The sequence below is a fragment of the Acanthaster planci genome, linkage group LG07, assembly GCF_054643075.1.
Source record: "Acanthaster planci isolate LZ-2023a linkage group LG07, COTS_SCS, whole genome shotgun sequence".
Classification (NCBI taxonomy): Eukaryota; Metazoa; Echinodermata; class Asteroidea; order Valvatida; family Acanthasteridae; genus Acanthaster; species Acanthaster planci.
Genome location: NC_141783.1, coordinates 6,695,380 through 6,716,072, shown reverse-complemented (window position 1 = coordinate 6,716,072; position 20,693 = coordinate 6,695,380). Strand labels below are relative to the sequence as shown.

The window sequence follows — 20,693 nt, the reverse complement described above, 5'->3', positions numbered from 1 at the left end:
AGTCAAGTGTAAGTCCAGTTTGTCTGCAAATTATTTCGGGAATCATGCCTTTTTCTCTTTTTCAAAAGTCAATGCTTCAAAGTCTGTTCCGTTGTCAGATTGTCATGTGTACATGTATGTTGGTCTGCATGAAAGCGGTAATTAAGTTCGCATGTTGAAATTGTAGCCTTTATGTTGTGTTGAAATTGTAGCCTTTATGTTGTGTTGAAATTTTAGCCTTTTTGTTGTGTTGAAATTTTAGCCTTTATGTTGTGTTGAAATTTTAGCCTTTACATTGAGAAAACGAATAGTACCTCTTTAGTATGTCAACAAGCATCCAGAATAGTTTCATCCTACGCTAATCACCGATAGTGAAGCATACCAACCAGAAGACACATCTTGTGAACACCATTAACCTTTCAAGATGTGCTTTGTCTTAACGATCTTCCTGTTGACGATTTCCTCCCCTCCTCCAGCGACTGATGAGTGTGCACTGAGTCCCTGTGCCAATGGAGGCACCTGCATTGACCTTCAGGCAGACTACCTGTGTGCTTGCCTGCCTGGCTACACTGGCAGAAATTGCAATGAGAGTAAGTCAGACTACAGACCAGTCCACATTGCTAAATGTGCTTACAGCAAAAACAGCTGGGAACCAGTTGAGAGAAAAATAACGTGTGAAATTTTGGCCAGTAACCCTATCTATGCTGAGCAAGTATTTTCTTTGTTTACAAAATTTATAATATGAGTTCTATGAATGTCAATATGCATAAAGGCAGGCCACACCCTGAGGGATTCAGGTTTTCCATTGGTTGCTTTTTCCACCCTTGTAGCCTGATTGGACAAGTGCACATAAGTATTTAATCATTTGACCTACATGATAACATGGTGTCTTTGTTTCAAATCCAGCAAGGTTTGCACCTTCAGGCCAACATGCTTGCATCTTTTTCAATTAATGTTCCAGTAGCCAAGAAGGATACTTTCTGTTTTAAGAAAAAAAAATTCTGTCAGATGCTCAAAGGAATGGTAGCTCTTTTCATCGGTGAACAGTTCTCATGCGTAGGTAAAATTCATGTTCCCCAAGATGTCTTTATTGACACATCCGAAAAATTCTGCCTATGAATTGATGCCTGCACTTCTGTTTATTTGCATACGGCCTTGGCATGATTTTAAAGGTGAAGAGTTCTGACAATTCATCCTCTGTTCTTTTCAGACATTAATGATTGCCTAACGACACCCTGTTTGAATGGAGGGGTATGCGTGGATGGCATCAATACCGTGACCTGTAACTGCCATCCAGGTTTCACCGGAACCTTCTGTGAAACAAGTGAGGAACAAGCTAAGCTCTATTGTATCCATAGAAATGACTCACAGAATACCACGTCACCAATACGTCTTTTGCCAGTGCAATATTGATAACGGTTAATTAACAATGACATTATCTGCAAGAGCCTCTTTATCAAAATGTGTTCGTGTTGGTGTTTTACTGCGCATAAGCAATGAAAAAGGGATAGCGGGGAAGAGATGTTAAACATGTACATTGAGGCCTGTTGTCTATTCAAACACTTGGTGGACCACTTTGGTCTGAGTTAATGTTCTTCACTGTGTGTAAGAATTGTACAGAAAGTTTACTAGAAAGGAGATGAAAATGGAAGACTCCTAAGAATGTTAAATTCAGGTTTGAAAATCATGTGTTACCGATAGGTAGCACCAAAGGTCTATGTGGATGTAAATTGAAAGACTTACATATTTGTTGCCAGAAAAGTAACCTATTCAAAATGCCTTTGCCTCTAACAGCTAGTCCAGTCATTGCATATGAAATCCTTACAAACCCAAAATGTTATGTGCTAGACTTCAGAAATTGAGAATAAGTGCACGGTTTCCCTTTCTGTGCAACATTCTGCAGATATCAATGAGTGCTTGAGTTTCCCTTGTCAGAATGGTGGCTCCTGCGTAGACAGTGTCAACAGGTACACATGCAACTGTGCCGTCAAGTGGACTGGCGTCAACTGTGAGACAAGTAAGTGGGTCGGCGGGGATTGTTAAATCCGCCCCGAGCTGAAGTGCACCCCCAATCGGCGAAAGAAAGACAGGTGGTTACAGGCGGGTTCTTGCACGTGTTCTGCGTGTACGCAAAGACCATTCATGCCGGAATAAATTAGTTATGCGTACTTAGCGTGCTCCGCGTTAAACACGCATATACTTGTGCTCCTCATGGCGTGCCTATGCGGTGAGTACCAAAACAAACACGCCCTCTTTTGTTCTGCTTGGAGCGGATAGATCAAGACATCAGAGACAGCATCACAGGATGAATAGAGGGGCGGAGTTAGTGATTTGAAAGGGGGAGTGAGGGAAAATAAGTCTTTCTGTGAATTTTTATTTCTTTCCTTTATATCTTTAGTTCATTTGGCAGTGAAATAAAGAAACCAAGAATTACAATGACACAACATCAAATCGTTTAAGAAATGAAAAAGCAAAAGTGAAAAGGCAAAAATAAAATCAATAATATAATGAGCCAATGTCTTATTTTCAGTAGAGTCCAGAGCAGCCACTAAACAAGGCTTTTGATGTCTTTTAAAATATTTCACCCTTCTTCGTGGTTACAAACCGATTAATTATGCGCGGCTTTCTTTCCAGTTTCCACTGTGAAAAAGTACAATGTCGTTTGAATAGATTCAACAAATTAAATCTTGAGAGCACTTTACACAGGTGGAGAATTATTTCTTTACTTTTTTGGGTTAAAAAAAATCTTCCATATATGTACATCCCAAACAAACATAACGAGTAGTGGTGATATTTTCAAACTGATACTCTGGTTGGTTATGGAGAGAAGATTCATTATTTAATTAAGTAGGAGGTTTCTTAGCCCTTAATAGCATCCCTCGATTAATATCGCTTGACTATTTTATATAAACTGCAGACAACGTTGCTTTACTGTACAACAGACTTTAATAGGCAGGATGCATTTATCAAAGTCTCACATGTTCAGTGGAGATTTTTCCTTCGGCTGCGTGTAATATTTTGCTGGTCATTTGTGTTTCCACCTGCAGGCCTGAATGAGTGCAGAAGCAATCCCTGCTTCAACGGTGGTACCTGCTTCGACTTGCAAGATTCCTTCAGCTGTCGCTGCACACCTGGCTGGACCGGTAACATCTGTAATGAAGGTAAGCTTGCTCAGATCTACTGGCTGTGGCTAGGATTAACACAGGAGTATATGGGGAGTGGCAGTAGCCCACAAGCCGGCCGTTTTCATTGGTGCACACGTGATTCCAAGCCGTGAACGTATTAAAGCTTTGGATGCAACCTGACATATGTTGGAGTCACATCGACATAGTGGCTTCTTTCTTGCCTTTCACCTCTGCGGGCAGGGTTGGCTCTTCCCTTGGTCGGCATGTAGATAAGGTTTTTCAGTCCCTACCTGATTCCATAGGTTAGTTATGGATAACATTTATCCGGGTTTCTCCTTCCATCTCTGAAAGCTGAATATTTCTTCATTGTCATCTTGAATGTGAGGCTCCAAATCATCAGCGTTCACTGGATGAGTTACTCTCGCCAAACACTGTTCCAATAAAAAAATAAATTAGAAATAAGTCTGGAATCTGAGACAGATAGCACGGAGGAAAATGATGTGTCCCATTATCAAAGAGACCTCAATTGGCAGTGAGCGTTCAGATGGGAGAACCATGTTGTTTGTTTAATGGCTTGGTTGCTCTGCGAGGATTGATCATATGCGACCTCACTTAGAGCATGCTAGACCCATGTTGGTTGAGAGTAAATCATAAAGAAACATGTTGGTTTTGACATAATTAGGGTTAAAAAGTCCAGGAATCATTTCTGCTCATGGAAAAGTAGGGGCATGTTTTATCAAGCCGAAAGCCTGATGGACTGAATAAGGGAGAACCTGCTGGAAGGCGGATGCTACATCAATACTTGGAAATAAGTTCTTATTTCAGCCGAACAATAATGCAACGATTTTACGTACATTATCTCCATCATTTTATGTTCAAAGTCCGTTTTCGTTCTTGTTACAAACAATTTGTGCAACACTTCTAACGAGCAATTAATCAAATCATGTCTTCTGTGACCGTTTACTACCCAAACAGATTTTGATGAATGCCAAAGTTTACCCTGTCAGAACGGCGGAACTTGCGTCAACCAGCTCAACTCTTACACCTGCCAGTGCGCCTCTGGCTGGACAGGAACAACGTGCGAAGGGAGTGAGTATATTTGTGTGGGACCCTGTGTCACAAGTACACCTCCCCTGCCTTGGTGACAGAGAGACGGCTTGGGCCAACGCTTGAACTCCATTGACATTACATTCCATCATGTTCGCCTGTTCCGTTTCCCCCTGTGGGTCTGCCTTCAACTATAGGGAATAGATGCATACGCTGTGCAGTTATCTCTGTCCATGATTGCAGGGACTTTGTACCTGCTGGCCAACTTGACCAACTGTGGGGGCGCACCATAGTCCCCATCTGAACCGTTCCCTACAACTGATTTGATTAGGACCACTGCATGCATTCTCCACACAGTGTGAGATGCCACTGACTTTTTGAAGAATGCGTGGATTTGAACCAAACTGAGAAACTGTCACTGAACAATAGAAAAAAATCCTGAGAAAGTTATTCTGCCTTGATATTGTTGAAACCAGGGATAACGTTCACTCTCCACAGTTTTTCATGAATCTTTTTGCAAGTGGAAAAGGACAAGATAGGTTGAGTTTTGTCTGTGAAAGTCTAATGAATTTTTTTTTTCAATTTTTGTTATCTGGGTTGACTTCTAGGAGCAAAACCCGCTAAAAGCTTTTCGGAGACGTACATTTATCTCAAGTATTTTCTTGTGAATGTGTTGCTTCTGTGTAGACATCAATGAGTGCATCAGCAGCCCATGTAGGAATGGCGGAACATGTGCAGATCAGATCAATGGCTACACCTGTAACTGTGATGCTGCCTGGACTGGTACCCTGTGTGAAGTCAGTAAGTAACAGGAAGTCTCTGGAAAGAATTTGCCTGGATTTTACATTCATGACTTTGTAGGTTCTGTGTGTCACAGTCGAGTTCATCATCAGTCCTAACTCCCCGTGGGCTTCAAAAGTCGTGTAATAAACCGCCCATAATCAGCTGGGTGAACAATGGCGCAAGGAATGCATTTGTCACAGTTCACTTGAATAGCTTGTGACTTAAGACTGGACTGGATGACTTGTGTTGGACTAGCAGGGACTTTTGATGGGCCCTGTCACTGGTGGAACCTGCCATCTCATTGTACATTTAGTTGAAATGACTTGTAGGCAGACTTGATGGTCCAAGGTATCTGTTGTTACTCAACCTTTATGTATATTCCATCTCAATAGTCCACGTTTACATTCAACCTTTATATGTCACCTTTATGTCATACCTTTATATTCCACCGTTATATTCTGCCTTTATATTTTACCTTGATTTTCCCCCTTTTAAATTCTACCATTATATTCTACCTTTACATTCCACTTTTATATTCTACCTTTATAGTCTACCCTTATAGTCAACTTTTATATTCTACCTGTATATTCCACTGTTATATTCTACCTTTATATTCCACCAACAGATTTTGATGAATGTGCCAGCAACCCTTGCCTTAATGGAGCAACATGCCAGGACGGGATTGGCAGTTACTCTTGTCGATGTGCTCAAGGCTTCACAGGGATCCGCTGTGAAATAAGTGAGTGAGGGCATTCCTACATTTCATGCAGTGTCGTCTGAAGTTCCCTTCTTGGTATACATGTTCATGTACATTTAGTATAAAAACAGGTTGCGTCTGCGGTGTTCACCACTCAGTCTCTAAGCTATAGATATTGAGAGGTATCCTAAATTGTGCTGTATGATTTGTTTTGCATTGTCTCTGTAGACATTGATGAGTGCAGGAGTAACCCTTGTATCAACGGAGATTGCACTGATCTGGCCAATGGTTTCAACTGTACATGCAGACCCGGCTGGACTGGTACCCGGTGTAACATAGGTAGGTTACTGACTGGAAACTTTAAGTGCTGAGATCAGGAGTACCGTTACACCCCTATCTGTCCTTTGTAACCCATACTGGCTTCTTGTTCACAGTACATGCAAACATGTTATTTCTTTCTCTGTAGATATTAATGAGTGCGCCCCAGTCAACCCCTGCCAGAACAACGGCATTTGCAACAACCAAGAGGCGACCTTCATCTGTCGCTGTCAATTCGGCTGGACCGGGAAGCTGTGTGAAATTGGTAAGTGACCTAACCACTGACCTTTGACCCTCATTGACAGTGCAGGAATTAGGCCATGTCCAAGTCATGTGTTCAGACTTTGATCTAGGTTGCAGATATGTGGGCTTACGAACGAGTCCAGGGAACTTTCACTGGGCATTCCAATATGGCCCCCCTTAATGGTAGCAATCATTGTGTTGGATTTTGTACAGAGTGACTTCATAGTTATCTTCAATGCTTCTGCCATTGGTGGGGGCCACTGGAGATGGCCAGTGATAGTGTTACTATGGTCACGGGACATCACCACAGCTCTGGAAGCCTGTTGCAGAGATGGCCCCCTTACTGTTGGTGTTTTGGTTCAACTGAATTATTTCAGTTAAAACTCACATTTTTTTAAAAGAGGTTTTCACGATATTATCCAGTACATTCAGCCGTAGGAATGGCGGTTATCAAAGACGAAAAGATTAATATCTGTTTGTTTGGCTCCTGTTCCCTGCAGATGTCGACGAGTGTGCTAATGATCCCTGCTTGAATGGAGGAACCTGCCAGAACCTGCAGAATTCCTTCCGCTGTGACTGCCCTGCTGGATTCACAGGCTTCACCTGTCAGATCAGTAAGTCCACTTAAGTCATCATGAAACTTAAGTGTAGGTGCACTTAGTACCCCTATATATATTCAAGAGACTGCAACCAATGAATTCTACATGAGTTTGAACACAATATCGGTTGCTCAGATAACACTGAATATATTGAAATCCGTGCCTATAACTACCAATCGCATGGATAACACTGATTTGACAAACTGAAAGAGTGCCATTTCTTATCTGCTTATAGCGTGTATACTTCCCTCCAGTGATGCAGTAACCTGATTCTCGCGCTTCATCCCTACACTTTTTTCATATTGCACTTTTCGTTTCTCAAAACTTTACCTGCTATTTGGCTGGTGGATTTGGTGTTTTTCATAAGAGCTAAAATATGAAGAATGCATCCATGACATACCAGCTGACTTTAGCTACTTTCAGGATCCCTTGTAAATTGGAGCATTTTTGTTGACCAAAGGTATGCATTTTCAGTCAGGCCATCAATCAGGGTTTTTTTTAAGGGGAGGGTTGGGTGCGGAAAGAAGTTACCTTTTTATGTAATATGTTCCTTTCTGTCTCTACTGATTTCTGATTATGGAGTGTCCTTTTGCTCGAATGAAATGCAAAGAGCGTGCTTTAAAGGCAGTGTAATTCATGGAAAGTGCGAGTTGAAACTGTTGAGAGTGTCTGCCTCGGTTCTATGCAGACATCAACGACTGTGCCTCCATACCGTGTCTGAACCGTGGGCGGTGCATCGATGGTATTGAGAATTTCACCTGCCAGTGTTTGGCCGGCTACGACGGAGATCGTTGCCAAAACAGTGAGTTACTTTAAAGGTCCACAGCAGGGCAGTTAGTTGTAAAGAACGATAGAAATATCAAGGGCTCAAGATAGGTGTAGAGTACCACGAGGACGGTGCTAATTCATTCATTCAGAAACGTTACAGAAATTTGTATAAAAAAACCAAATGTATTTGTCATTTTTGTCACTCAAATGAAGTGCATGGCGTGTGTATCCTGTTCATTGTTGGCCTTCCTGCCTTTTTTTTGTCCCGTAAGGAAAGTGCTCCCTTATCAGTTCATATTTTTTGCATGTTACAATTTCCCGATTGGAGTCATTTGCACAATATGAATAAAGAAAACTGACTCTGACCTTTCTGAGGTGCAACACATGTTTCCTACTCCACCCAAGAATAAAAAACACTCTTTGTGCCACTTCAGTTACCGTGTGTCCCCAGGGCTCAAGTACGAGGCTTCCCAGATCCGAACAGTCCACAATCACGCTATGACTTCGACTTCTCGTGTCTTTTATTTTTAGATGTTGACGAGTGTGCGAGCGGGCCTTGCCAGAACAATGCTCTGTGTGTAGATGGCATCAATTCGTACACGTGCCAGTGCGTTCGTGGCTTCGTCGGTATCCATTGCGAGAACAGTGAGTTTTGATTGGCCATCGTCTGACATTGAAACCTCACAATGAACCTGGTGATTTTAAATAGATCCTTTGCTCTTGTTGGACCCATACTGTTCCTGTCAACACAACAGATAAGTTTATAAGCCCAACAAGGCCTAATCTAAAATAGCTTGGTTATACGGCTGTCAGGCTTGTTTTATGCAGGTACTTTTTTGTGGGAATGATTGAATAGATCATTAAACCGTTCCTCTTGAGAACCAGTTAAAAATTGAAACCTTGACGAAGGCGTTACCTGCAAGTCAGCCAGACATTCAGCAGTTTTCAGGCTTACAACTTTCCAAAAAAAGTAGTTAAGTTTTTACTATGTCAGCAGAGAAAGAACTTTAATGGCCAAGTATTGTACCTTTTTTCATATTCAATACTCACTGTTGATTCAATTCCAAGCCATGGTCTTTCTCATTCCAAACTCATGTTATATTGTATTTGCTGATAGACGTGACTTTTCTGATTACCCACATGCAGATCTTGACAATTGTGGGAACACTAACCCATGTCTGAATGGGGGGACATGCATAGATGGCATAGACAGCTACACCTGCAAGTGTCTACCTGGATGGAGCGGTGACAACTGCCAATTCCGTACGTCTGTTTGTCTTTAATTTCAACCCGCTGCATGTGCATGTATATTGTATGTGTTTGAGTTTTGGAAACGGTGGCAGTTTTCCCAGGGGGCTACTTGTTTCTCTTTTCATGTCAGTTTTCCCAGGGGGTTACTGGGGTTACCTAAGCTCAGTCAGAGAATCTTTCTGTTTTCCCTGAATTAGATGGCACTCCACCACGCTCTCCTCAGCCGGTGCCAATGGCTGTTTGTACTCCAAACAAACAAACCCTTGCCTTGACCGCAAGGCCGAACACTCTCATGTTCTTGTCAATTCGTAAACATTTTTACAACCGACGACTTGCGCATAGTATCGGATGTTAAAGTCTGTTAATGAGCCAATCGTCCTTTCCAAGGCACAGTGTCCCAAGTATGAATATGGTAACTTTTAATAGCATTTCATATTTGATGCAACCTTCAGGTACCTTTTATGCTAGTCCAATCTTGGATTGACTAATCAGGACCTGAGATTACACAATCATGCATATGTATGAGTATTAAGTAAACAGAATGCTCCAATAAAAAAAAAAAGGAATTCAAAAAATCCTGGCAATGGAGAAAAGAGGGCGCAATTAGCAAGAAAATAGAGGACGTTATCTGCTATGTTAAAATGGCAGCTGTTAGGCATACATGTGCGTATAGCTTCTACTACATAGCTGTTTTTTTTGCTGTGGGCTCGTAAAATGGGTGTTCCCATTTCTGACTTCTCAACTTATGAATATGTAATAATCCCTCCTTACCCTAGGTGGTCAGTGTGTAGCCAACTACACCATCTCAGCGGTCAGTAGCATTAGCATTGCCTCCCCAGAGTTCCCCTCTAACTATCGCAGCAACGACGAGTGCCGTTGGTTCATCTTCGCTGAGCCGGGCAAGCACATTCTAGTGCAGTTCACCGACTTTGCCACCGAGCCGCAGTACGACTACGTCAGCGTTGGTAACGGCTTGGACCCGGCCGACCTGGGCTCGCGGGTTGTCCACTACGCGGGCCTGGATGTGCCACCCGCCTTCCTTACCACCGGCAACGTGATGTGGGCCACGTTCGTCTCGGACCACTCCAAGACGGAGAGGGGTTTCTCCATCAGCTTCACTGAGCAGGATAATCCTGGTAGGTACTCGCCTGGGGTCTTCATGTATGGCCGAGCAAGATGTGGCACATTTTGTACACGGTAAAAACATTCCATTGGTTTAACACATTGCACATTCCCACAGTTTTGCGTGCACGTTGGAATGTACGTGTTTTTGTATGTGGCCATCCGCCAGTATCTCTCATCTTTGTTAGTGAAGGGTTACTTGGCAGGGCTGAGATTTTTCAGGATTTTTCAAACAGACAGTCTCTTTTAAATTTTGAAAAAACCCGAGTTTAGCATTGCTGTGTTTTACTTATTATGTACAGATTATTATTTACAGATTATATAGAATACAAGAAATGGGTTTTTAAGGAGTACCCATGGGCAAACATGTCTCTGAGAGGCCCTCAAAACATCTCGTGATTATTTCGTGGATTTTTTAATTTGGTCCGATCTCACCCCTGTGATCAGTTGTAACTCCTGATGGTACCTGATTGATATCAATGGGAAACAAAAAGTAGAGGTGAAACATCATCCATCAATGTCTTAGTCAAATAAGTCATTTCTATTGGTCGGGAGCCTGTTACGTGATTGGTCGACATGCATTCCAATCTCCATATAAGGAGATGGTGTACACCTGCTCGCAAGAGGAACATACCATGACATGGCCAGAGGGTAGTTTGAAAAAGAATGAATTAAAATTGTTGAACAGAATTGTTGGGGATTGACAATGTTTTGAACTTTTTTTGACTTCTTGACTCCAACGGTGTTTGTGAATGGAATAAATGTGTGCTTGCCGGCTCAGCGCATATTTATATCCAAGAAACAGTGTTCTTGTACAGTATTTTAGAAATAGATTACAGATATTTCCATTTCCCACTCATACAATTATACCAGTCTCAGTTCGGGCCACAGACTGTTCGTATGTTCCTTTATTTTTACTCACTGTTAGCAGTGATAGTACTTTTAATGATTAAAGAAAAGTGCTTATGAAGTACTTGACTGTACAGGTGTCAAGAAGGTGCCAGTAAATCTAGTTTGGTTATGAACCTGTTTAATATACAGATCTAGACAACGAGTGCTTGAGTAATCCTTGCTTGAATGGGGCAACATGCGTCAACAGCGTGGGTAAATACGTCTGCATGTGTCACCGTTACTTCGTAGGGACCAACTGTGAAACTGAGCTGAGTAAGTGCAGAATTTGTGTCAAAATGTCCTTTTTGAAGAATTTGTCTTTTCTTCACCTGACGAGGCCATCTAATTTTGCCTTTTCGAGGCGGTGAATTATTTTGACTTTATACTGTCAGAGAGCAACCAAAATCAAATATGAAAATCATGAAATGCTTAATTTGAGAGATTGAATTATTGGATTCGTCACACAAAAAATTTGGGTTTCAATTTTTGAAAAAACTATTTGCCTGCACTTTTAATACACGAAGGTGTTTTTTGATATAAATTAAACTTTTGTATGTAAACTATTTTGTTCTAAAGTGGATGGTTAAAACATTTTGGAAATAGATCAGCCATGTTGTGAGAAAAACAAATGGCATCTACAATGTATGCATATGATTGAATGGTATTTAAGCTGTTTGAATGCTTTGGATAGCTAATCTACAATGTTTCCTCTTGTGAATTGAAGGCAAGACCATTGACAATTTATGACAACAATCTTCCCTCACTATGTACCAAGGGATTATCTATGTAATATTGTAGTGGTAATGTCTTTGAGCAGATTAAAAGTGACACATGTTGTAGCTTCCATTTTTAATATAACGTCTCATTTGGAATAATTTGGAAATTAAGTCCACTAGTGTAACTTGATTGATGTTTGTCACCCACTTGAATTCTCCCCCTCCCACAGAGGAGAATGTATGTTCCTCCAACCCTTGCCCTCCAGAGTCTGCCTGCATACCAACAGACAACGGCTATGTCTGTAATTGTCCAGCAGGCCTGGACGATAGCAGGTGCTCCGTAGCAGGTGAGCTGATTGCTCTTTTGAAAAAAAAAAAACTCCCTCAAGATCTTTCTCGCTGTGTGCATCCATCCGTGATTAAATAAAGCGTGCCGTTTTATTTCTTGTTCTCACAAACCTGCCCAAACCATTTGAAACCACGGTTTTTCAGAAGACATTTTTGTCTAATCCCACAAAGTTTATTTTCTTGTGCTAAATTGCTACCTGTGAGCTAGGACGCACATAATAGATCCATGCTGGCTGTTGTAGACTTGAAGGTTTATACCACATGCCAAGCATACTGTCTCGCCGCCGGGGAACCAGTCGTGAATAGATTACTTCTTCTTGTTGCATCTCGGCTGGTAACCTGGAGCCATAGTTACTGAACTGTATTGAAGGAAACTTGTCTAGCTCAGTAAACTGCTGTAAGTAGCTGAAACGGTTAGCAGCCCAAACATGGAGCGTTATGTAGAGCTTGGAACTGGGTCTCATCCCACCAAAAAGCGGGGCCTGATTGGATGTAGCAAAGACCCTCCCCCTATGCATCACGGTTCCTGGTACAATGCTAGCTACAGTTGATTCTTTGTTTCCTCTCTTGCAGATATCATGCCGAGGACTCCCTGCAGCAGTGCTCCCTGTGCCAACGGTGCCACCTGCCAAGATGTAGGCAGCCTTTATCTCTGCATCTGTGCTTTTGGCTGGACGGGGCTGAACTGCAACATTGGTATGTCTCTTAACATAACCAGTCTGCATATTGAAGTAAAGGTGCTTAGTTTTTGTTGAGAAAACTTCATAAATAACCTTTCAAATCATGGCTTGGTCCACATGTGGATTGGGTTTTCAGCCCCTACCTGATTCTGTGGGTTTTACCCAGAATATTCCTCTGGGGTTTTCCTCCCACCTCTAAAACTGTAACTGCTTCTCATTGCCTCCTCTGTACAAGTTGGTGTCATATTTCCACAGGAAGCTTTGCCAACTTTAGGGTACAGATGGATAGATAGATGGCTACAAAAAAAACCTTTGACATTTGACACCGGAAGGCATTATTGAAGATGTATGACAGGTTTTAAATAGTTTGTTTATATGTTTGGTTTTTCCCCTAGCACAACAGTAACCTTTTTCCTGAGATTTTTTTGTGTGTACCAAGTCTGATAATTTAAATTCCATTTTGTTCCTTTTTTGATGAAGTCGCTAGCATAACAGAAGTTAAAGAAAGAGAAATGCTCTGTTGTTTCTCTAGCTGACATTTGCGTACAGTATCAGAAAGCAAATTCTTGCATTAAACCAGTGAAGGATAATGAAGCATTTACCTCTTTGGACTGTAGATATTGACGAATGTACCAGCAACCCATGCCGTAACGGGGGAACCTGTGTCAATGAAGTGGCTCGCTTTACGTGCAGCTGTATGCCAGATTTCACCGGTTTTCAGTGCGAGACAGGTACATTTATACCATTTGCATTCTGACAAACACAAGTATCATGTTGTTAAGAGTTGATATTTTGTCAATTTTTTTCTTGAAAATTTCTCTGAACCACCAACTTTGCCTTGTATTGACTTTCCTCACAAGGTACTAGATCTACGGATATATTGACACCAGACACAAGTGTGATTTCTTGTTGCTTTCCATCTCCAACTCCTGTGTAAAAATTCAAGTTTTTTTGGCTCACGTAGACACAGTGCCCAAGATATTTATCAGGCATCCCCAAGGAGCGCGTTGCCTCCCCACTTGCTGCATTCCACTTTTTCTAGAATCTTGCAGAGAGTGAGATTTGTCTGGAATGTTCACGATTTGGGGATTTTTCTCTCTCAGGATTGTTATGATTTCAGGACTTTTCAAAGAACCTCTTTTAAATCCGGAAAATTCTTGGTTTACTATTCAGTGCTTTTATGTTTGATGGTTGATATAGAGCTCAAGAAAGGGGTATTTTAAAGGCTGCCATTTGGTAAACACAAATGTATATTCCATGGACTCTGGTGATTATTTCAAGGATAATTCATTTCTCTCTGATCTCATCCCTGATTTTGAATGGGTGGTTTCTGATTAACCTGCTTGATGTCTACTACCTTATAGATATCTCCAGAGATTTGTGTAACCCCAACCCATGTCAGCAAGGTGGCACATGCGTCTTCACCAACGACCAATACAAATGCCTGTGTGTGGGCGGTTACATCGGAGCCAACTGTGAACTAGGTAAAAAAAAGTGTGTCGTACATTAACCACTTCGGACCGGGGCATTTTTCAACGTTGAGGATGCTGGGCCGGCATGACTATCATTTTTTCTGTTTTCAAAATCCTTCAACAATTCATCATTCCATTTAACAGTCGTTTATAGCCGCACGGAGTAATCTTCAGGCACTACTCTAAGTTGACAGGTGACCTTCATTGACACCCGAATATTTCAGCCTGGCCTGCAGCCTTGTAAACAGAGCCCAGATTGTGCGGTGTTATACAGCTGTCTTTTGTTCACGAACCTGGCTCAGTGCACTGCTGACCTCTTTTCAATAGGGGCCAGATTAGCATGCAGCGGTGCTGTGTGGCTCATCGCTGCGGTGATGGAGAGCTTTTGTCCCCGGTGGTAATCCGCTTGCTCTAAATACCCCAAACCCTGGTATACGGTTTCAAAATAATGCTGGATTATCACCACTTTTGAGAGTGAAAAATGCCGGTCATGCCCAGCAGCCTGGTCTTTTGTTCGGAGTACGGTCTTTTGTTACAGGGCCCTGTTTCCTTTGTCCGAGTTCGGAGACCCCGGCCACACATATAAACCATACGGCTCCGATCCCGGAGTCCCCGGCTGGTAGTGGTTAAAAAGTACAGGGGAACATTGCGAGGAGTGGAACAGACAGGCTAGTATTAGGCAAGAAAATTAGATTTGATTTTCCTGGCAGTGCATCAATCGTGCTCCAGTTGGTTGCCCCGTTTGGACTGCATGTGTAAAGTCTGCACGTAGCGACATGTCCCGAAAGTAAATAACTGAGAAAAGGCCTCTGTTCCAGAAGTCATGAAAGTGATAAATGTCACTTCTTTTTCCGTTCACACTCATTGCATCATTTGTATGCATTTTTTCTAAAACAACAGAAGTAGGCATATTAAAGGATATGTGTAGTTTCCCCCGCACAGCCAATGTGTAGTAATGTTTAACTTTGCCTGATTGTCTGAAGAACTTTATTTTGTCAAATATTTGTTCCTTCAACTTGGATGTATCAGTTGTCTGTTAAAAAAAAGAAACACCAAAAATAGACTGACCAAAGCAAAAGAAAGTAGTAGTTCTGCCAAGTTTCTTTGTTCTCAAACATCTGTGGTTCTCAAACTTCCAAAAGATTTGACTGAGCAAAAAAAAGGCAAAATTCTGCCAAGTTCTCTGTACTCAAAATGCCGCAGTACCAAAACTTCTGCCAAAGATGGCATCACTGATATCTTCCTGAAAATGGAAATTTGTTGAATTTGCAAGAAGTGAAAGAAGAAGTGTGAAATCGCCCTTTGAGGAGCAAAGTGAATTGAAGATGTACAGGTGAACTTTACTCTGCATTTCAAGAAGGTTAAACATAAAGAGTTTGTTTTCGTTGGCTTATGAAACAAAAGTAGCATCAGAGAATGTTAGTTTTATCCCTTACAAGCATTTTCTGGCGTCTGATTTCCACAGAGCTTGATGAGTGTCGTAGTAATCCTTGCCTCAACGGCTACTCATGTGAAAATGTGCTGAATGCGTACCGATGTGACTGTCCCCCAGAGATGGGACCACAGTGCCGTGGAGGTAAGCCATCGAACCCAATCTGTGAAAGGAATGAGAAGATCGCATAAGGGCTGGCGACCATTTAGACCCGGTTTGAAAAGGGCCCCCCGGTAAGCTCGCCCTGTTGCAAAAACCCCTTTCATACCGGCCTGGCTACCGGCCTGGGATGCAGGACTGGTTGTTGATCTCGAACTTCTCCATCCTGGGGTCTATTGTTGCAAGTACTGGTACATGTAATCTATCCCAGACGGAACCTGCTTGTGGTTTTTAATCCTTCAGCTCTATACAATGTTTACACTAATCTGCTTAGACCCCTATTCATCTGTGGAAACATGGTGGGGGAAGCCTTTCATCAGGGACTTTGAAATGCCAATGTGCAGACAGGCCTGATACCGGCCTGGAGTAGCCTGAATACCAGGCAGGCATTGTACAGGGTGGGCTACCAGGGGGCCCTTTTCAAACCAGGTCTAAATGGTCGCCGGCCCTAAGTTGTTTTAAACAGTGAGCCAACAAGCACATTTTTTTAATCTCTAACCCTACATGGTGGCATGCTGTTGCAGTCACACCATCTGAAGCCTGCCGAATCTGCACAGGGCTGTGAATTGCAAGACAATTCATTTCCTCTTCGTGGTGATTTCATGGTGGATTTTTATTTTTTTTCCTTGACGTGTTAGCCTCAGCATGTACCTCTCAGCCATGTAAGAACCAAGGGAGGTGTGTTGAGACCGTGGATGGCGAATACCGTTGCAGCTGCCCTGAGGGATGGACGGGTGTGGATTGCTCACGTGGTAGGTCATCAACCATTTCCTCCCCTTGTCAACCTCTGCCCTTCCATCAAAAAATAAGCTAGATAGAGGGGGGACCACTATTAAAAGACACAGATCAATGGACCTGTACATCGCATGGTGAGAAGCATGGATCATCTATTAAGTGGCTGATGCCTGATGGTCTCACAACTGGGTACCCCTTCCCCCACCTTGAAAATCGTTTGGCAGCCGTTGCCTTCAGGAACTCTCAGAGGATTTTGCCGTATTACAGAAACTGCATTTATATGTATGGGGTTTGATGCTCCTAGAATGTAGATAAAAATGTCACTCATTTGCTCCAGAAGGAAGGATTATGCATATTGGGGCAAGAGAAAGACCTGGGGGCTGGTTACCATGGAGATCTTTCCTGTTCCAGAATTGCTCACCCCACTGTCAATTCTGTAGCCTGTAACTCAAACACCATCTTTCTTTCACATCCTTTAGTTCTAGATGCTACGCTGGTGTGTCAGACTAATGTGTGCAACAACGCTGGCATCTGCATCAAGGACAATGGCATTATTGTGTGTTCCTGCCCTGAAGGGTACACAGGGGAGCGCTGTGAGACAGGTGCGTCCAAAGCAGTTTAGTTTGGAAGATCAAGAATAGTCATAACAAGCAGTGTACACAAACATGATGTGTGTTAAGGCAAATGGGCGCAAAATGAACCCAGTGCAGAAGTGGTTAACCAGGAAATGGAAAGTGGTTGTCAAATCAGTCCACACCCGCTATAAGTTTTAAGGAGAAATCACTCTTCCATTTCAGAACATGTAGTGTGTTAGTTTATTCTTTCTTGTGTGAAGTTCTGAATTTAGTCAGAGAAGTTTGTTTTTTCGTATGTATTTTTCATCTTCACCTGATTTGCGACAATGTGACACAACCAGTTTCCCATTCTGTGAATGCTTTCATATAATGCTTGTTCTTTGCTTTTTTTGTTTCTCGTCTTGGTCCACCAGAATTGGACAATCCCTGCTTTGCTCACAAGTGCGACAGTGGGACTTGTGTGAAAGTCTCTTCCAGGAACTATACCTGTTCCTGTCAAGATGGCTACACAGGAGAATACTGCCATCTGGGTAAGGTGTCAAAGTGACACTCTTTACAAGGAAGATTGAGGGCTCTTCAAGGGCCTAGGGCCTATATGCAGTGGCATTATTTCACTGCAACTCTTGAAATTTTACCCTTGTGTTTCATACTTATGCATATGTCCATATTCATGAGCAAAGCTGTGATGTCAAAGTGGGGAGAAAACATCAATGCTATATTGATTGGTGGAAACAATCTGTGGGAATTTTGGATACTTTGCTGTTCTAAAGCCAATGAGCAGCCCTTTCTAAGAATGTTGGAAAGATAAACAAATATGAACAGCGTCTTCCCAAGTGACATCATGACAACACCGCCCTCAGTTGTCCAGAAATGCTTGGACAGTTTTGACTATTTGAAAAGGTTGACTTTTCATTGCACTTAACGTCAAAAAATGCCAAGTAATGTTCATACATTGAAGAAGAGTTTAAAAGTGCATGAAAATGTGTCTGTAAAAGACGTTCTTTTCTTATTCAGAGTTGGAGAAAAGTAGCGTGTCAGTCATATGAGTTGAAAAGTTTACTTCTGTGTATTTGCAGTCTCATTTTTCCTGTATTATTTATTTTTATTTTCATTGTATATCCAGAGATCGATGAGTGTAGCAGCAACCCTTGTCGCAATGGAGGTGTCTGTCAAGACCTGTTCAATAGCTTCAGTTGCACCTGTCCAGACAACTTCATTGGAACAGAGTGTGAACAAAGTAAGAAAAACTTCAATAGTTTGGTACATTATGGTTGATTTACTCTTTCAAAAGAAGGAATAGTGGTGTGGGTAGGTGTCTCTTGGCACCGTTTTTAGTTTGATGAATGATTGCGTTATTTTAATTTGCATAAATAGCCTCTGTGCTGGGAGCAATTAATGAGGCATGATTTACTGAAAGTAAAGTTCTGTATTTCCATGGATTTTGTTACACGGCACAAAGTCTCTGGTCTCCAAGTTGGACGTAAAATTAATGTCATAAGTTGGGAGGGGTTGGGTTTCATGTGACAGCATTGTTCAATTGCACATGTGCAGTGGCAGCTGTGTCAAATTTAACACATCTACGGCCTCTGTACAGATCTAGAAGAAATATCATTACAATAACTCCAAAGAATTCCTGAAATTAGTTCTCCAAAGAGATTTTCTGCTTGTGAAAATGAGGAAAAACACCAACTGTATTACCATTACGTGATTAAAATAGTTTGTCGTCAAGCTCATCAGAAGTAAAGTTGCAAATAGCTAGGTGATATTAAAAGAAACAATTTTGTCAGTCAATTTGACTAGCAGAGGAGTTGGCTTCAAACTTGATGACTGAAGCATAAATGAAAAAATGACTGGTTAATGTAACATACTTAGTCAAGACTGTGATGGTTATGAGCAGTTTTTTTTGGGGGGGTTAGAAGTTTTTTTACATGGCACAGTGGTTTTTTGGTTGCAATATGGGCTATGAGGGCATGCTCATTACCGGTGTTGTAGTTGAGACCACTTAAGACCTTCACAGGACCACACAAGACCGACAGAAGACCATCACAAGACCTCCAGTCTGAATTCAAGTCACAAGCTATTCAAATGAACTGCAACAAAAGTTTTCCTTTATCATTGTTCACCCTGTTACTTGTGTCTGGTCTTGTATCTGGTCTTGTATCTGGTCTTGTATCTGGTCTTGTGTCTGGTCTTGTATCTGGTCTTGTGTCTGGTCTTGTGCCTGGTCTTGTATCTGGTCTTGTGCCTGGTCTTGTGTCTGGTCTTGTATCTGGTCTTGTGTCTGGTCTTGTGTCTGGTCTTGTGCATGGTCTTGTGACTGGTCTTGTGTCTGGTCTTGTGCATGGTCTTGTGTCTGGTCTTTTGCATGGTCTTGTGTCTGGTCTTGTGACTGGTCTGGTGTGAGGTCTTGTGCATGGTCTTGTGACTGGTCTTGTGTCTGGTCTTGTGATGGTCTTGTGAGGTCTTGTGCATGGTCTTGTGTCTGGTCTTGTGCCTGGTCTTGTGATGGTCTTGTGACTTGTCTTGTGTCTGGTCTTGTGATGGTCTTGTGACTTGTCTTGTGTCTGGTCTTGTGATGGTCTTGTGACTTGTCTTGTGTCTGGTCTTGTGATGGTCTTGTGACTGGTCTTGTGTCTGGTCTTGTGTCTGGTCTTGTGTCTGATCTTATGCATGGTCTTGTGATGGTCTCGTTACTGGCCTTGTGATGGTCTTGTGCATGGTCTTGTGTCTGCTTTCGTGTCTGGTCTTGTGTCTGCTTTCGTGTCTGGTCTTGTGTCTGATCTTATGCATGGTCTTGTGATGGTCTTGTGTCTGGTCTTGTGTCTGGTCTTGTGTCTGGTCTTGTGTCTGGTCTTGTGTCTGGTCTTGTGTCTGGTCTTGTGTCTGGTCTTGTATCTGGTCTTGTGTCTGGTCTTGTATCTGGTCTTGTGATGGTCTCAACTACAACACTGCTCATACCATGCTTTCTGGCATAGTTGAAGGCTTTCTTTACCCTCATTACAGGAGGGGGGTGATTTACCCACTTGCCTTTAACAATATCTCATCTTCTTCCTCTACACCACAGCCACCATTGTAGTAACAACAGCCCCCTTGACCAATCTGGAATGGGAATGGATCGTTATCCTGACAGTCTTAGCAGTCCTGTGTGTGGTTCTCATTGTCATTCTGATTGCCTGCGCCTGCATATGGAGTGGCCGCAAGAAGGAATAGGTACCAGAAGTCCCCCTCCCTTTCAAGTAGCAGTTACCCCGCCCTCCCCCAACCAATGGTGGAAAATGGGACTGGGTAGAAATGTTATGACCAAATGCTGAAAGTAACATAAATGCCTGTAGAAGCCAATGATTTCTATGCTGAGTGGCAAAGCTATGTGTAGAGAGAGTAGCACCAACTTCAGACTTTGGAACCAAAATGGCCGTTCATTATGTGTGCAGTGCAGCATTCAAATATTGTGTGCCAATTGTCCATGTGCACCAACACATATCCACCATTTTGGTTCCAACAATTGAGACACTCATGTCGCAACTTGCTCCGTCAGTGAATTGGAAGAGGGCCCTCACAAATTCAAGGCACTGGCCGCCATCTTGCTTCACCCAAAGATCTATCCACACCAATACGCATATGTACATCAAGAGAATTTAGGAACAATTCCCTCTTTTTATGTTAAAATCACAGACTAGCAAAGTCCCCATGCACCAAATGAGCAATATAGTGCGAAAGGGTGTCTCAAGATTTGGCTGTTCGGATGCAATTAGA

General features: G+C 42.3%; 1 protein-coding gene across 7 annotated transcripts in view; it reads left to right on the top strand.

Annotated features, from left to right (window-relative positions):
* The window catches only part of LOC110978549 (uncharacterized), a 58,207-nt gene that overhangs the window by 34,615 nt on the left and 2,899 nt on the right, over window positions 1-20,693 (top strand). For all 7 annotated transcript variants that reach the window (XM_087138822.1, XM_087138827.1, XM_087138825.1 and 4 more), the window contains 25 exons: window positions 456-569; window positions 1,190-1,303; window positions 1,883-1,996; window positions 3,027-3,140; window positions 4,080-4,193; window positions 4,839-4,952; window positions 5,560-5,673; window positions 5,860-5,970; window positions 6,098-6,214; window positions 6,693-6,806; window positions 7,480-7,593; window positions 8,091-8,204; window positions 8,706-8,822; window positions 9,587-9,946; window positions 10,974-11,096; window positions 11,770-11,886; window positions 12,461-12,583; window positions 13,185-13,298; window positions 13,932-14,051; window positions 15,505-15,615; window positions 16,269-16,382; window positions 16,845-16,967; window positions 17,354-17,470; window positions 18,064-18,177; window positions 20,005-20,150. In XM_087138822.1, the coding sequence (XP_086994948.1) occupies window positions 456-569; window positions 1,190-1,303; window positions 1,883-1,996; window positions 3,027-3,140; window positions 4,080-4,193; window positions 4,839-4,952; window positions 5,560-5,673; window positions 5,860-5,970; window positions 6,098-6,214; window positions 6,693-6,806; window positions 7,480-7,593; window positions 8,091-8,204; window positions 8,706-8,822; window positions 9,587-9,946; window positions 10,974-11,096; window positions 11,770-11,886; window positions 12,461-12,583; window positions 13,185-13,298; window positions 13,932-14,051; window positions 15,505-15,615; window positions 16,269-16,382; window positions 16,845-16,967; window positions 17,354-17,470; window positions 18,064-18,177; window positions 20,005-20,150 (3,167 nt within the window). The remainder of the gene's footprint in view (window positions 1-455; window positions 570-1,189; window positions 1,304-1,882; window positions 1,997-3,026; window positions 3,141-4,079; window positions 4,194-4,838; window positions 4,953-5,559; window positions 5,674-5,859; window positions 5,971-6,097; window positions 6,215-6,692; window positions 6,807-7,479; window positions 7,594-8,090; window positions 8,205-8,705; window positions 8,823-9,586; window positions 9,947-10,973; window positions 11,097-11,769; window positions 11,887-12,460; window positions 12,584-13,184; window positions 13,299-13,931; window positions 14,052-15,504; window positions 15,616-16,268; window positions 16,383-16,844; window positions 16,968-17,353; window positions 17,471-18,063; window positions 18,178-20,004; window positions 20,151-20,693) is intronic.